Source organism: Phodopus roborovskii, unplaced genomic scaffold, assembly GCF_943737965.1.
Source record: "Phodopus roborovskii unplaced genomic scaffold, PHOROB, whole genome shotgun sequence".
NCBI lineage: Eukaryota > Metazoa > Chordata > Mammalia > Rodentia > Cricetidae > Phodopus > Phodopus roborovskii.
In genome coordinates, this window is record NW_026126558.1 from 4822198 (window position 1) to 4839574 (window position 17377).

The following is a 17377-nucleotide window of genomic DNA, read 5'->3' on the forward strand; positions in this document are numbered from 1 at the left end:
ACTATATTTTAAAGCCCTGCCCAGGTATTTCTAAGTGCATGCACATGAAGAATCACAAACTACATGGAAACTAACAGTAAAAGAGCCAAAGGAAGAGCAAGCTGTGCAGGAAAAGGTAGGGGTGAGTGAGATAGAAACAAGGAAGGGCAGCGGGCGAGAATGGGAGGCTCCTACTGGTCTTAGGGTTCAAATACAGCCAAAAGGCAAATTCTCCACCCTGCTTACCTTCCACTTGGGAAAATCAGTAGTTAGTACAGGGCATCAGATGAGGCATGCCTTCCATTTGGGAAAATCAGTAGTTGGCACTAGGCATCAGATGAGGCAACTCTTAACGTATGGAGACCAGGCAAGCTTTGGCAGGCCAGACCCCTGCCCTCTTGGGAGAGCTGCACTAGTTGAAAGGGGTTTTACCAACACTGGCTTAGAGTCTGCATACAGGAGAAGGGTAGATGTCAGCAAGGTGCCAGGACCCTTCCTTCACAGGTGAAATCCATTGCCTGAGTGCTGGGAGACCACCCACCGGTTTTATCAGGGGCTCTTCTCTGTATCTTGGTGTTCTGTAACAGTTTCCTCCAAAACTGAAACACTCCATTATCTAGGAAGTTCCTTAAACAGGAAGGCAAACAACTCAAAATAGTTATATGAAGGTCTTGAAACTAACCATATTCACTAGGCCCTCACTGACAGCAGTAACGGCTGAGCATGCCCGAGTGCACTTCAAGTTCCCAGTTTCATAAGCTGTCACCTGTGATAGGGTAGGCTTTGCTGATGCAGCTGTCTTTGAGTCATTTCTGCCCCTGTGAGTAACCCCCCACCCATACTCCTGTAGGTAGCCCCAATAAAACTCATTGGCAACAAAACTCATTGGCTCACCAAGTTGGAGTCTGCTGGTATCTATACTTTGGTCTATTGCGGGGCTCCCTATCTGGGGTGAGTAGACAGGTGTGTTGCATCTACCCAAGAAAAATTTTGTCACTCAACACTTGGTTGTCCTTGGCACATATAAGTGCTTGCAAAGTGACAACCAGTGAGTCCTTTAACAGCTCTGAGCCCCCATGACCTGCATCTTACACCTCAAGGAAGTAGCTGAGATCAACGAACATTTGCATAAATGGTTCAACTTCAAACCAGCTGCTGGTGCCGCCCCTCAGCAGCAAGAGTCCAGTCCCTCAGGGGTTCTGACTGAAGGGTAAGCCTGTATGTGGGCTCCCATGGTGTCCCCAATATTACACACACACACACACACACACACACACACACACACACGCACGCACTCACACACACACAAATACACCTCTGTACTGTTTGAAAGCTTTACAATGTTACAGCAACAGTTTCATAAGATCAGCCAGGACACTAAGAATTCAAAGACTCAAACCGAGGGAAAGGCAGCCCTGAAAGTAATGAACAAAAGCCTGCAGGTGTCTGGCAGTACTCCCTGACCCAACTCAGCAGGCTGGTGCCATCTCTTCCCCCTTCAGGTGCAGATTGCAACTCCACCTACAAAAGCACCAGGAGCTGATGGCTTAATGCAAACACTGCCCAGGCAGGTCAGGGCAACCTCAGTGGAGGGTTTCAAGAGACCTCAGGCCTCCCTAACCTTGTACCCACTGTACCTGAAGAGGAAGTCAGACTCAGCTCAAAAACAAACACGCTGACTCCCTACCCTGGCCAGCACTGAGGACCACCTCACACTGCAGATCCCAGTATAAAGAGTAAAATAACTTAGAACCCACAGACTGTGTCCAGGAGAGGAGGACACAGCCCACCCAACAGCATCCACACAGCATCTGGGAACTGGCAGTGCCTCTTTCTGCAGGTTGGAGAAGGTGGACATCAGGGCTACCAACCACCTGAGAAAGGCAGACAGGCTACAGGGATATCTACCACTCTGGGTCACAAAGTTACAGGTCAATCCATATGCAACTGAGTAAAGATGGTGAGCCCACACTGCCATTGCCCCCTCAACACAGCATCACTTAACAGCATGACAGCTTTCTGAAGGACATAACAATGCCTTGGAGTAGGGATCTAAATCTTCAAAGGTTTTGACACACTGCTAGTTCTACAGGCCACAGGTCACCTGCTCTTAGCCCACTCCCCTGCTCCACTGGCCCAGCTGCTAACTGGCCTTTTACACTGTGCCTTCCCACCTATGGCCTTCTGACTGTCAGTCAGGATAGCCAACTCTCCAGACTCTGTCAGCTGTTCTTCTGTGTGCAAAGCCCCACTCTTGACAGACAGCTGCCACACTTTCCTGTAGTAAAACAGAAAATATGGAAGGTGTCTAAGCCAGACACTCCTGTAGCTCAACACTATGAAGGGACAAAAAGAATCAGTTGGGGGAAGGACACACAGATGTATGAACTTCCTTGGGGAGATAGATGTAAACAGGCATCGGTATCCCTAGACAAGGCACCGACAACAGACCAAAGGTAACCGGACCACCTAAGTCAAACTTGGTGAACAAGGGAGTTTATTGAGCTTACTTACAGAGTATGCGTGCCACCCAAATCAGCAGAACCACCAAAAAGTCTCACCTTAACATGGATGCCAACTTCCCTACACAGACGGAGTTAATGCTCAGTTACCCTTCCACACTCAATCTAGTCTATCACCCCCAAGACTACAACGTTACACATGCAGCTTGGGCAGAATTACATATAGCCAGCAGCTGGAAGGGAGGTGTAGGGAGGAGTGGCTAGAATCTCAGATGTGGGTCATTATCTAAAACTCCTTCCAAGTACTTATAGGCGATCATGGATGCTCAGACTAAGATGGTAATGGTTGTTATGCTTGAAGGACAGTTCTACACTGGGCTCTCAGGGGTGGTGTAATGCATTAAAGACCTGGGGGGGGGGATAGGTACCTAGAGGCAGGGACCCAGGGGTACCATGTGAGGGCAGGCATGGTGCATCAGAGAATCTCAGGAATGGACCACCAAAGGGGTGGTCATGGACCCTTGGAGAACCTCAAGGTGGGAGAGTATCACTTGTACTCTCCAGCCTTGAAACCCTCGGGATCAGCAAGGGAAAGCTGACTACCCAGTCCACTCACCAGAGCCACCTACTAATCTAAAAGATCTTCGATCTTTATTGTCCTGGAACCATCACATTTTAATCATGGAAATGCTTTAAAATAGGGCCCACAAATGACACAGCCTCACAGAACCACAGCTTCTTTGTAACACAGGGATCTTTCTAGATCCAAGACAAAACCAAGAGGCCCAAAGGAGAGAGAGAGCCCAGGGAGATAAACTATTCCTCATCTGACAACTCACCCACATCTGCTCCCAGAAAGCCCCTTTCCAGCAGAAGGGAGAAGGAACACATGTACAAGGAGGGCAGCAAAAAAGCCTCCTCCATCTATCTGGCCCCCCCCACACCCCTCTTCACCAAGAACAGTACAAACAGGGATCCAGAGTCACACCGGGGCTGAATGATGGCTTTCTCAAATCCAGCATCCTCACATGGTGGTTTGAATAGGAGTGACCCCCACAGACTCATGTGTGTGAATGCTTGACCCAAAGGGAGTGGCACTATTAGGAGGTGTGGTCTTGTTGGAGGAAGTGTGTCACTGTGGAAGTGGTCTCTGAGGTCTTATATGCTCAAGCTACTGTTACAGTCTCCTGCGCAGCCTGAGGACCAAGATGTAGAACTCTCAGCTTCCTCTCCAGCACCCTGTCTGCCATGATTCCCACCAAGACGATAATGGACTAAACTTCTAAACTGAGCCAGCCCCAATTTAATGTCTTACTTTATAAGAGTTGCTGTAAGCCAGCCATGAGTTCAAGGTCAGCCTGATCTACAAAGTGAGTCCCAGGACAGTTACAGAAAAATCCCGTTTCAAAAAAGAAAAAAGAGTTGCCATGGTCATGGTATCTCTTCACAGCAATAGAATCCTTAACTAAGACACTCACCAACATTCAGATTTTAGATTATTTTTTAGCTGGAATCATTACACAGTGAAGTTTGTTCATCTGTGATCCAGGCGTAAATGTGGAAACTCTGCACCAATTAACAGAACCAGTCCTTGCAGGCAGGTGGGTTGTATTAATACAATTATTACTCTGTCTTGCATGTGTCTCTCACCTACAGTTTCAAAGGCAAGGAGAAGCTGAACTAATGAAATGAAAAGAATGTCTGTCTACCAATTAGAACCTTGTGGGAAAGTTTCAGGTAGCATGTAACACTCAGATAATAACAACTCAAGATGCTGAAATAACCAATTAAAAAATAGTTTTAAAAATTAATTATATAGCCACACAATTAAAACACACATCCTGATACAAATTTTCAAAGAGAAGTTACAAGGGAGGAAGAGAAGGGATAGAATTGGGAAAGAACCTTCGAGAAAGCCAGCTCTGGGTATGAAGGCTGAGGTCTGTGCATTGGCTCTCACAACGGGACACTGCCCAGCCTGCTACCTTCTCTGGACTGAGTTTCCTCGGGGGAAGAGTGCAGAGATCTGCCATGTGAGTTCTTCCAAAACAACCCACTGTGTGGGACAACATTCCCACTGTGTAGAGGCTCCCTTCAGGGTATATCTTGCTCCCACCTTTAACATACCACTTAACACTAGCAACAGGCGTCACACTGCTGAGCATTTGCTGTGGGCACACCAGGACCAATCCAGACAGTTTATACATACTAACACACTCCTCACTGGAAACTGCTGAGACAGGCAAATGAGGAAACCACACAGAAAGGCTAAGTGACTTGCTGGAAGTTACAGGGCCACCCAGGAAGCCAAAATTCATATCCAGGCAGCCTGCCTTAGGCCCAGGCTCAGCACTTTGCTATGTCCTCTCTGCCACATCATACCAATCCTACAGAGGAACCCAGAGCCAACCCCAGTGCAGGATCCAGGTTGTTCCCAAACCCCCAGGGTGATCTTCAGAGTTTCTGTGCAACCCTCTGGTATTATGATCCCCAAGCCTTGGTGACCACATAGCAGGGAAACCACTGTTTGCAAGTACTGGATTGCTCTCAGGTCTCACACTGATCCTGCTTATGGATCCTGGCAAGTTGGAGACCAGAATAGTCAAACAACATTTTGTGCCATCATGTCCTGTTAGGGAGAAAAACACTAAAATAAAACACTACTGCAATGATGACATAACCAAGCCAGGAAAGGAAGATAATCCATTCTTTTCTAAAACAAAGGACATAAACTAGTTCATGCCATCGTAGGCAGATGATGGGTGCCCCACACTATTCCCTAATGCCTACTACGTGTTCCTCGTTTCTCTCTATCAGAGATGAGACACCCAACCCTTACCTGCTTCAGAGTTCAATGGTACACCTGGGCAGTTGCAGCCACACCCCTTTCACATTGCCAGCCTTGGGCCTGGTCCTCAGACCACCCAGAAACCTATACCCTCCCCCTCTGGGCTTTCTGCTCATCCATATCAGCAGTTTTGATGGCAGATAAACACACAATAGCCCTGTAATCAGCACCCTCCCGGCCTGAAGCTGCGGCTCTGAGTCCTAGACAAGGAGACATGCTATTTGTACCTATGTCTCAGGGACACAGTTGGAAAACAAGCCAGCCAGTGCTGGCTTTCCTGGAAGCCTTACTTTAGGCAGCTATTGGGACCTTACAACAGCTTGCCTTTGCTACTGCATGACCTGAGGGATAGTCTGGTATCCTAGGGTTTTCTAGAAATTAAATGTGTACAAAGGAAAAACTTCCCAGCCCAGTATTGCCCTAGGCCCAAAGAGAAGCAAGACAAATGGCAAGGGCTCAGGGCCTTTCAGGAACTGCAGCCACAGACTGATATAAATTGAAGTCACCAGGAATTGCACCTTACAGAAAATATGCAGTATCACATCCTTGCCAAAATCGCCGGTTACAAAGTCAACATAATATGTGGGACTTCTGCAATAACATCCTGGTGGAGGAACAAAAAGGAATAATTTATATTTATTAGTCTCTCCCACTCCAGCTTCCTGCCCATGATAAGGCAAGGTGTTGACGCAGATATACAGGGCAATCAAGAAATCACTATTGAATAGCCTTGTTAAGGGGCTGTGAGCTGCTGATGGCAGCTTAGATGACACTGGCTTGTGCCTACCTTGATCCACACTCTGCCACCAAGTGCTCCTAGAAGGGTACCAAAGGCAGTCAGGAGATTCTTACAGGGAAAAAAATGTCGACAAATGGTGAATGCTTCTCTGTCAGGACCTTACAACAACCCTGATAAAAAACCTCACTAGTATTTCTGGACCACAGAAGGGACTCCTCAAAATATGCTAGCTGCTTAGTAACTGAAATCTCAAATGTAAGGGAAGAGGATTGCCCCTCTGCAACACAGCACCCAAGGTGACCTCTTACATGGTTAATACTCCAGAATGTTTCTGAATGAGCATATATTCACAGCTACTCTCAGAAATAAGAAGTAGTCTATCAGGATTCTGGGACTGTAGTAGATCAGCCTCTTCTGTGAGAGAGAAACCCAGACAGCAACTGGGCTCTCATGGGTGAGGAAGAACAGAGCCCTAACTGGTTCATTCTGTGTTAATCCTTACCCACAGTTGAACTTGAGAAATTGGTATGTCTCCCAAAACACCCAAGTTTCTGGAAGCCAGGTTAGGGCCCCTTGCATCACTGCAGGCTCAGCATCTCAATCTGCTGGACATGTCAAAAGCTCAAAAGAAAATCCAAAACGCAATAATCCCTAGAAATCCCATCAGGATGAGATGGGAACAGATGGTGAAATGGAGAATTCAGCAGGATTCAGAGGAGGGGTGTGGGGTTGGGGGTGGCTAATTATACAACTGCCAAGCTACCTTAAGGGTCCAGAGCCATTAGCCCTTAGCACTTTTATGGTTCCCTCTTGGGAAATACTGTCACCAACAATTTTGGTGATACAGTGGACAACTGAAAAAAGCAGACAGAAAGTGATTTAGAGTGGCTGGACTCAGAAAAAGTTTTGGGAACACCTTATCCAATATATTTCACTTACATTTTCCTCTGTCTCTATGTGCAAGCGTGATACATAGAAAAATCAATGTCTAATTAAGTCTGAAAGGACTTTTTCAGTGAGTAGAAAATAAAAACGTTAACTGATAGAAGCCATGTTATTCAGCTCAATGGCCAGTTTTTCTTTCCTAGTGGCACATAAACCAAAGAGTATTTTACAAATAAAGGAGCCTTGAATTGATGAAAAAGGATTACAGATGGAGGGGAAACTAGTGACTACAAGTGAGCTGGGGAGGCAAACTGCCAAGGCAGGGTGGGAGGGGCAGAGAGGAGGTGGCCTCTGAAAGCAAAAGTTCAGTACCTGGGTCAACAGGAAAGCCCAAGGCAGTCAGTCAGTCAGAACAGGACAGCAAGGCCTCAAGGCCTCCCATGCTGGGCCAAGCAGCTCTGCACCAAGGCAGCCACACAAATTCCCAGTGTGAGCGTCTATACTCGACCCAGACCTAGAGAGAGCTTAATTTATAGGCAGTTTCAAATCCAAGTCTTTAATTTGCAAGAGCTCCTCAAGCTCCCATCCCAAGTGATTTGGCTGAGAAAGATCTTTCATCTGAAGCCTGTCAGTTTTCCAAAGCAAGGAATCAAAGGTCACACCTGGGCTGGCCTTCCAGGAAGATGGCAGAAGCCACCACAGCACTTCTGAGCCTGAAGGCCTTGGTACTTACTACCTGTCCTGTGCTGACACAAGGCCACTCTGCTGCTTCCTCTAGAAGTACCCAGTAGCCTCCATGAAATAACCCCCCCCCCCCCAGAGATACCTGGGAAACCTGCAAGAGTTATGTTCTTACCAGCTGATGTTCCTCAGCAACTTCAGACAGTGAGGCCACAACTCCATCTTGTTTTCCACAAACACCACAGATCTCAGAACCTACACTGCCATGTGCCACCTCTCCAAAGCAGGGTACCAACAGGTTTCTGCCCTCTTGCAATTGTGAGTGATGAACAACCCCATCTGCACCACTGGCTGTTCCTGGGGATGGAGCAGTACTGGAAGCCCTTGGCCACAATAGGGGCTCATGACCCAAGGATGACTCCCTGAACTCTGACATGTACGGACAACTCTGTAAATTCATGATGTCCTTTCATAGAACCTAAACCATGAACTGCCTCCCTGCCTGCCCTGCTGCACCTCACAGACTAGCTCAGGACTCCAGAGACTATCCTACAACACAGCCTAGCTACTCTACCACACACCAAACATAGGTTGTAGAACTGAGAACCATAGGAGGGAAGGGGGACCAGGGTGTGACAGATAACTTGGCATTCAACTAAGTGCATGAATAGGGCATCCCTGTGACAGAAGAGCCACTCTGCTGGCAAACTATAGGCACTGTCCCCTGGAAACTGGTTCATTCTATTCACTGAGCAGAAGGTGAGGACAGGCTGGACTGAGGAACCTGGGGACCTCAGGAGCAAAGGAAGCCAGAGGTTGGATTCACTCTCTTCTTGACCCACTAGTCCTCTGCCCCTACACCCCTACACCTGTGTCCCAGCACTGCCCTTTATGTTGTACTGTCTGCTGTCTGCCCTGCCCCACCCCGCCCCCAGTGGAGTGAAGTGTCACAGTCTGCTGGGTTCCCAGGAGGATTGCAGACACAGCTGTGCTAGGCATCCAGGGAGGCTTGGGAGATACTTGGTGAGAGAAAGAAAGGCACAGACCCTGGTATCACTCTCCTGGACACTGCAGCATCGAGGATAGCTACTTCAAGTCAGGCCAAAGTCTGTGGGTTGGGGTAAATCTAATGGTAGATGGAAGAAACCTAATATAAAGCAAGCGGGCAGCCACTGCCATTAGAACAATCCTAAGCAACAGGCTACAGGATACCTCCCAGAGTCACTGCGGCAGTAAGGGAAAGGACAGTGACAATCAAAGAAAGGGTCTAGAAAGCCTGGGGGTCACCCCACATTCTACAGTGGAAAGACCTCAGAGGCAGGTGTAACCACAACCTGAGTGAGTCTCTACCCACAAGCTGTGACCCTGGGACAGCCTCTTGCCTTCCCTATCCTTTGGTTTCTTGAGTAATATGGTAGAAGCTTTAAGGACATACATGGTGTGCAGCAGGTGCTAAGCACGTGTCTGTTAGATTTTAAACTTAATACTCACCTGAGTACTTCCTAAAGGAGGCCCCCCCCCCAATAGACCTCAGAGAGTCGTTGTTTCCTTCTGAGAAGGCCCAGGCACGAAGGAGCAGGGAGAAAAAGCAAAACACTAATAGCACCCTCAACGTGTGGGTTAACTCTGCCTCAGGCCCTAGCAGCACCTGGTACATATAACCTATGAGGGGTGCTGGCACCCAGTATGCAGAGGCTGCCAATGCTGTGAACCTCCCACAATGGAGAGCATGGACCCTGGGAAGATAAATCCTCCAGCCCCAATGCTAGACCTGCTGGATGTGAAAACCCCCCAAACAATGCAACCACTGCCCCCTGTGAAGACAGATACTGCAATCCAATGGCCATGTTCCATCCCTTTGCATCCATTCCTCCTCGAGAGAGAGACAGGAGCTACCTGTCTTAAAGGGCCAGGTGACCAGCAAGGCAGCCTAGAAGAGACTGCTTGGAGACTGCTTACTCCACTGGGCGCGTCTAGGAGGAGGGAACCAAATGGAAGGGGCCATTCACTAGGACGACAGCCTGCAAGGATAGGTTGGGTCACAGGGACAGGTACGGGTTGGCCCCAGACAGCCGCCCTCCACTGCAGCTATGTCAGAGCCAGCTTCAGAATGACATATGGCTCCCAAGAAAACTCAAAAGACAAGTCCACAAATGAGAGTTCAAGTAAGAGGGCCTGTTTTTCTACACATCAAGCCCAGATGAATCACAGCTGTCTACAAGTCAGCATGCTAAGAAACTCAATCTGTTCATCATGACACACACTCCCTAGGCCTACACTACTGGACAGTATAGACATGTCAGCTTTACTGCCCAAACCATGTCAGAATAGGGCTGGGCAGCTCCGGAGCCACTCCAGGCATGGGAACCTAAAGAAGTAAAGGTGGGCTGATTGGTATTGAAGCCTTATACCCCACCCCCACCTTGGAAATGGGCCTAGAGCGTCTGGGGAGAGAAGCATGGAGGCCTTCTAGACTAAGGTATGCACTCCAGGAGAACCTCTGAGCCTAGGGTTAGTCCTGAATATAATGCTCAGGGTCAAAAGTCAGGGAGTCTTCTGACCCAGAGAAAACAAGGTCAAGTTCTGCCCAGGTCAGACGAGGCTGTGGTGAGCTCCTCTGCTATATCAAACTAACAGTGGCCATCCAGCTAGGATAGCCGCCTACCTGGCCCAGCCTGTCCTGGAAGCTCCTTGATCAGCCTTTGTGGAAAGCACTACTGGATTCTTGCATCAGAAGAGACCCCACCAGGAAGGAGCTGAGACCATGTGGGTGGAACAAGCACTTCTACTCAAGTGTAGGCCAGGACTTCACAGGACAGCGGTGAAGGCACCAACACTCAACACCTGTTTTGACATGACAGGGAAGTGACAGGAGCCCTACTGGGTGACAGGGTGCACCCTTAGCTGCTGAATGTGGAAAGAGGCGCATGAAGGAGACTGACTCTCTCAAAAATATAAGGGGCAGTGGCAGGGGGAGACAAGCAACTAGAGTCTGAGGGGGGGCTCTAGATGCTTAAGACCAGAGTCCCCCTAACCCTCGACTATATGACCTGGCTACATATGTGACTCCCCTCTGCCTAGTTAGCAAATCTCAGTGTCACCCTCAAGACGAGCTCTCCAGCTGCACAGGGAGGAAACCACAAGCTCTCAGGGGAGTGGGCTTGGCTAAGACCCAGTTTTCTTCCTGTGCATCCAGCTGGGTCTGCAGGTGACTGTCCAAAGCTGCCCCCGAAACACTTGTAGCCTTCCTGGCCTCTGTCTGAGCCTCTACTCAATGCCCAGGAAGCCACCTCTGACCATGACTCTGGGCAGGGGCATCACAGCAGCCTTGGGCTGACATCATGTTCCTCTCAAAGAAATACACTACCCAAAAACCTGAGACTACAGCAGCAACAGAGAAGCTAAGCTACAAGCATCCCTGTCTTCCCGAACTAACTGTTCTTCCTACCACCTCTCACATACCCCTTAGATACAAAGAGCAGCAAACAACTGACCCCCACCACTCCCTTTCTTCCAGCAGACCACAGCAGGTTAAAAGCCTTAGAAAAACTCACTGCTCCCAGGGCCTTGCCACCCTCCACCAGGCAACAGTTAGCCCTGCAAGCTGAGCAGACTGATGGCCACAAGCCACTGGTAAACAGGTTCATTTTCACTTTTGCTGGAGGGCCTAGGGCATGGCTCATTATCTTTGTAGTGTTTACGGGTCACAATCTATTTCTATTGTGTTTGCACTCCCTTAGGCAGCCACAACAGAATTCTGGAACAGGGGACTTTATCTTCTTTAAGGAGGTTAATCTTGCAGTGTAGATGAGGCTATTGCTGGGCTTTCCCCGGCAGTCTTCCCATCCCCACTACAATCCTCATTGCTATTTTGAAGCAAGATCTCATATAGTCCAGGCTGGCCTGGACTTGAATGTGATACCTTAAGAAAAGGTGACCTTGAATTCCAGATCCTCCTGCTTCCACCTTCCAAATGCTAGGAGGCCAGGCCTATGTCATCATACTTAGTGCAAATGGCCTTTCTTAAATTGCACACTTATCTTTGGTAACCTGCTGACACAGGCCACAATACTGTGAGTGGCAGCCTCTTGTTAGCCTTCAATATCACAGCTATACTTCCTGACAAGATATCTGGGAAGAGTAGGGAACTTGGAGCCTATCCTGCCAAAACTCAGGTACACCTCCAGCTCTCTCACCAACATGGACTTTACCCTACACACCTCACCTACTTTCTTTGCTGACAGTTGGCTACCAGGAACTCTATTATGACACCACAACTGGGTACAGAGCTGGTATGAGTGTCCCCAGGGTTTTCCTATAAATGGCTCATTCACAGCATCCTAGATTCCAGTACAAACCAAACCCATAAGGAACCCTGCAGACCTGTTCCTCAGGAAGTATGCAAGGAAGATATCAGGGCACACAGTTAGCCAGAAACAAAGACCTCACAGGATTCTGGCTCACTCCATTTTAGGGGTTGGAGATTTTTTTTTCTGCTGCTTGCTTTCTTTCTTTCTGTAAAATCCATGGTATAAGGATGCTAATCTCCTAATGTTATGATAAGAGAACTGAGAGACAGAGATGAGCAGTGTTCAAGGGAGGATCACTAATCAAAAGGCAGAAAACAAGATGTTACTCAGCACCAGAGGGGCCACTGTGCCACCACCTCCTGGTTGCATGTCTAACTACCTACTCAAGATGGTACTGGTTCCCTCCAGGTCAGTCAAATGAACTAGCAAGCCAGCTTATCATGGGAAACCCTCCACAAGGCAGCATAGCCCCAAGTTCCTTCTCTATTTTTATATCCTACTGTTCTCCCACTGAGTAAGCCACCAGAGGTCCCTCCCCAGTTCTAAGAGATGCCCCTCCTCCGGGGTTTCCTGTGAGAGCCCAAATACCAAACACCTGCACCTGAGGTCCAGCTCAAGTGTGCAGCACAGGTACTAGCTCTCAGGAAGAGTGTGGGGCACCTCAAGACTTAGGCAGTCCATGCAGGGGCCCTGAAGTCTCTGCTGAGCTCACTGCTCTCCTATTGGGAACCCTTCCTGTCTATACTTCAGCCAGAAGCCGCTTCCCTTCAACAGAAATCCTTTCCTCTCCTCTGCAGCTCTATCCACTGCCAGCATACCAGGGCCCCAGGGAAACTTAACATGATTAAAATTTTAAAGCATTTAAGATGCTCAAAGGGAAGGCATTCTTGAAGTGCAAATCATCAGTTTAGGGAGGGAAGAGTAAATATGGCAGGGGGAGATACCTATATAAATGAAATGCAATTTTAAGCATTATGCATAAATTGCTTTAACGTGGGGCCTCAGCATTGCGGAATCACAGTATCAAGTCCCCATTTTTCCAGCAAATGCTGACAGTTGGTTTTCAACTCCTTAGTTCACACACTCTGTAGTCTGAGGTAAGATGACTTTTTGGGTTTTGCTAAATGGAGAACAGCGGTTCTGAGAGGAGTTGTTTAGCAGGCAGGGCACACAGTACACAGATTGGCCTGGCCGCTGAAGCAGCAGAAATCCTAACAGGGTGCCCTCAAACAATCCCCAAAGCACAATCCTGAGGCCTGGGGTTCCATGGGAAAGAAAATACCAGGGCATGAAGAAACTAACTGAAGGCAGAACAAGAGAGGTACCAAACACAAGATAGGAATGCAGCCAGCCTAACATGGGGGGGGGGCTACAGGCTTTCAATAACTCTTCATATTTCACATCCATGTTGTACAAGCTAAAGAAATCACACATTTTCTCTTATCATAAAGATGAACTAATATGTGGGGAGCTTCTAGTGTTTAACCCCACTAAGGGAGTCAAGATGACACTCCGCTTTTGGGGGCATCCTCTGCCTCTATCAGGGTCCACCCTGCTATGTTAATGAAAGCACTACTGAAATTTCAAAACCTACTGCATTTACACACCTCTTCCTCCCCCTGCAGACCACTAAACAAGGGTAATTGCAGCCAGGATTACATTTTATGGCTCACTGACAAAACAGAATCCCAGGTCCTCAATCCATGTATAACTGTTTATTTCCCCCATTTTATTTTATTTTATTTTTCTGCATGGTCTCCATCAGATCACAAAGAGGTCTGGGACTTTCTTCAAACCCAAAGCATATGCCTTAGAGGCATCCAGAGGACCACTTCAGTCTGCCCACTGAAGCCCCTAGAGGTAGGGCAATAACTCCTAAGAGGCTAATGCCACAGGTGCCTTGCTACCTACCTGTGCTGATCTAAGCCTTGGTCAGTTTGCTTTGTTTTGTGTGCATAGGAAAAAGCATTGTCAGCAGCCAGGCTATTCCCAAGGTGGGGGGCATCTACTGGTGAAGCAAAATTGGTACAAACCACACCTTCTCAGAGATGCTGCCACCAGCCACACATACTAGACTTAAAAACTAGCAAGGGCTGGCAACACACAAACCATTCAGAAAGCCAAGCTGGTAGTCAGTGTCAACTCCACACAAGCCAAGCACAGAGAAACAGTTTTCAGTTTCCCTACTGCAAATAAAAACGAAACACAAAATCCTCTAAGACTCGAATAAGACACTGCCATGCCCCTCCCTCTACACCTGCAGCTGGGAATAACTTGAAGATACCAGAAGGAAAGGGGAGTCAGCCAAGTGCCCTTGACATTCAGGGTCTGACTAAGGGTAAAGTGACAGTTGTTGCTACTCAAGACCCTATCTCCCGCAGCTATGGTCTATTCCATCCCGTCTTATCCGGTGGTGTTGTGTCAGTCTACATCAAGCAAGGAGGGTTATAGGGCTTTGGAAAAAATAACTATGCTTTGAAGCTCATTAGCTAGTAAAACATCGCAAGCCCCTGCTGCCCAGAGCAGACAGCACCAACACACCGGCAAGGACATCACGCTCTATGTCCACCTGGTACCCAAGCCGAGATGACTGCCAAGTCAGGATCTATGAGCTCTAAGCGACCCGTGGTCCCCACGGCCTCACGACTCAGCCCTCAGCGCAGAACCCATCAGAAACACACACGGAGGACGAGGGACTTGGGGTTAGGAAATGCAAGTGCAAGAGGCTAGGCAGTTCCCGCCGCTGTGCGGGACTGTGCGGGGCCAAGAGCCGAGGTGGGCAGTGTAGCAAGTAGCAGAAGAGGTCTGGCAGGACTGAAGTCCGTCCTCTGGGTGCAGAGTGAGGGGCATCTGGTGGAATCACTCCTCTGATCGCTCGAGCACAGAGGTTCTGGTGGGACCCAGATCCCCATGATTCCGGAGCAGGACGTCCAGGGTTGGGGTTCGAGTGAGGGTGAACTGTGGCTCAGGGAGCACAGGGTCTCGGGTGACAACGATCCCCAAGATCCCGGAGCAGGGAATGAGGGTCCTGGAGCTAGCTGGACGGACAGGGGGGCAGGGAGTAGAACACAGTGGATCCACCGAGACAACAGTCCCCAAGATCCTTGCGCAGGACGGTAGGTGGCTCGGGTGCTCGCGCCCTCTGTACGGGGAGGGAAGTCGCTGGACCCAGAGTCCCTGGTAAGCGGAGCAGGGTCGGGGCTCGTACTCCTGGCCTGAGGGCCCTTAGAAAACTTGACTCGCGCGTCCGGATCAGGGTCCCCGCGGAGCCAGGAACCACTCTCCGTGCACGGCGCCTCCCAGCCACAGGCCCGGGTCGGCGCACAGGCCTCGCGGCACTCACCTTCCTGCCGGCGCCGCCCGCGCCCGCAGCCAGAGCGGAGCCGCCCCCCGAGTACATGTAGTAGGCGATGCCCAGCACCCAGAGCAGCGCGAAGCACAGCAGCATCCGCGAGCGCCGCCGCATCCTCGCACTGGGCGGCCGCCGGGCAGCTGGCGGCGCGGCGGGCGGAGCGCGCAGCGGGCGGAGCGCGGGGCGGCGGCGCGGGAAGACGCGGCAGCGGGCGGCGGGCGGCGCTCGGCGCCCGGCAGGAAGCGGCGGCCCGGCGGCGAGGTCAGGGAGCAAAGGGCGACCAATCGACGCCGAGGGGCGGGGATCGGGGGCGGGGATTCGTCTCCATGGCAGCGGCTCTCCGCCCACCGCGCGTCCCCGAGAGTGGCAGGTGGCGGTCCCGGAGGTTTGCACGCAGTTTCCCCAAGACTTGGAGTGGTCCTAGTCCCGTCTCCAGAGGTCGCCTCGGCCTGGCGTCTGTCGTATTTACTATTTGGGCAGCAGTGGGTTATTGGAGTTTCATTTCTTTATTTTTCCTTTTTTTTTTTTTTTTTTTTTTTTTTTTAAGTACAAGGTTTCTTTCTATAACCCAGACTGGCCTCGAACTCACTACCTAGCCCTAGCTGGCCTCAAGCTCACAGATACTCCTCCTGCACCAAACTCCTGAGTTTTGGGATGACAGACATGAACCATCCTGCTGTCCGAACACGACAAAGACAGGAAAGGTAGATTTCAAGGAACTTGCTTGTGAAGATGAGCCCACCTGCTCTTAAGAGAAATATAGTAGTGGTTTTAAATAAACATGAAAACGAGGGGAGAAGGATGACAATTTGTCTAAAAAGACAAATCTTTTCTTTTTTTGTTGGTTGCTTTCTTGAAGGAATGAGGTGAGCAGAGTAATATAGTTAATAGAGCAGGCAGTCAGTTCTCTGACAGCAACTCTCTGGTGGCTGTAACCTTGTCCATACCCTTCTGACTCTCTAAGTCCCTGTGTCTGAAAAAGATTTTCCAGTACTTGTAAGATTGCAAATATTTCTGAGATCTGTGCAGACTTCCGGTGGCAGGGACTGACTGCCTGAGAGGTAATGTACCCAATCCTGAACAAACCAGAGGCACAAGCAAACCTTTGCTACTAGGATTTTGAGCCTCTCCTAACTCCACACTTCTTGGAAATGAGAAGGAAGAGCCACTCAATTCCAATAGACACCCTGTTCCATCAGACACCCTATTCTATCAGACTCCTTGTTCCATCAGACTCCCTGTCCCAGCAAACACCTTGTTCCATCAGACACCCTATTCCAGCAGACTCCCTATTCCAGCAGACTCCCTATTCTATCAGACTCCTTGTTCCATCAGACTCCTTGTTCCATCAGATTCCTTGTTCCATCAAACACCTTGTTCCATCAGACACCCTATTCCAGCAGACTCCCTGTTCCAGCAGACTCCCTGTTACAGCAGACACCCTGTTCTAGCAGACACCACGTTCCAAGAAGACACCCCATTTTAGCAGACAACACATTCCAAGCGATGTCCTTCACTGCTGCTGCTGAGACCTTAAGGAAGACAAGCTTATAGCCACCATAAAGAAAAGTCCAATTCCAAGATTGAGAATCTGAACACTGAAATGACCAAGGAAGAGATTTGCAAACCCTGAACAACATATGACAGACTTGAAAAAGCCCAGAGTCTTGGGAAAAGTCAGATAAGTGGGAACAACTGTTGCCCTTCAGAAGCCTGATGGAGGAGGGATTGAAAGAGCAGCCCCCTCCTCCAGCATTGACATCATCTGCTTAGAATTGCACCTCAGTGGAAGACAGAAGAGAGCTCTCCACCCGGAGGCCTGTTCTTAAATGCTTTCTGACTGAAAAGCTGAAAGACAGAAAAAAAGCCACTGCAAAAAGAAAACAAAAAATTAATCATATTTATGATTGTGGAAAAGGAATCAGTATTTAATATGACACCCTACACACGCCGACTGGTGGTGATTGTGTTCACTGTAATCTCAGCACTGGGGAGGCTGAGCCAGGAGGATTGTTATTAAGGCCAGCCTGGGGGAGGGGGGGGGACCGCGACGTGTATCTGGAGAGATGGCTCAGCAGTTAAAGCACTTGTCATGCAAGCATGAGAACCAGCAGTTTGGAG

At 49.3% G+C, this 17377-nt stretch overlaps 1 protein-coding gene across 1 annotated transcript in view; it reads right to left on the reverse strand.

Annotated features, from left to right (window-relative positions):
* The window catches only part of Galnt2 (polypeptide N-acetylgalactosaminyltransferase 2), a 124424-nt gene extending 108958 nt beyond the window's left edge, over window positions 1–15466 (reverse strand). The window contains exon 1 of the mRNA XM_051201836.1: window positions 15248–15466. Coding sequence (XP_051057793.1) covers window positions 15248–15370 — 123 coding nt within the window. The 5' untranslated portion in view covers window positions 15371–15466. The remainder of the gene's footprint in view (window positions 1–15247) is intronic.
* Between the last annotated feature and the right edge of the window lie 1911 nt (window positions 15467–17377).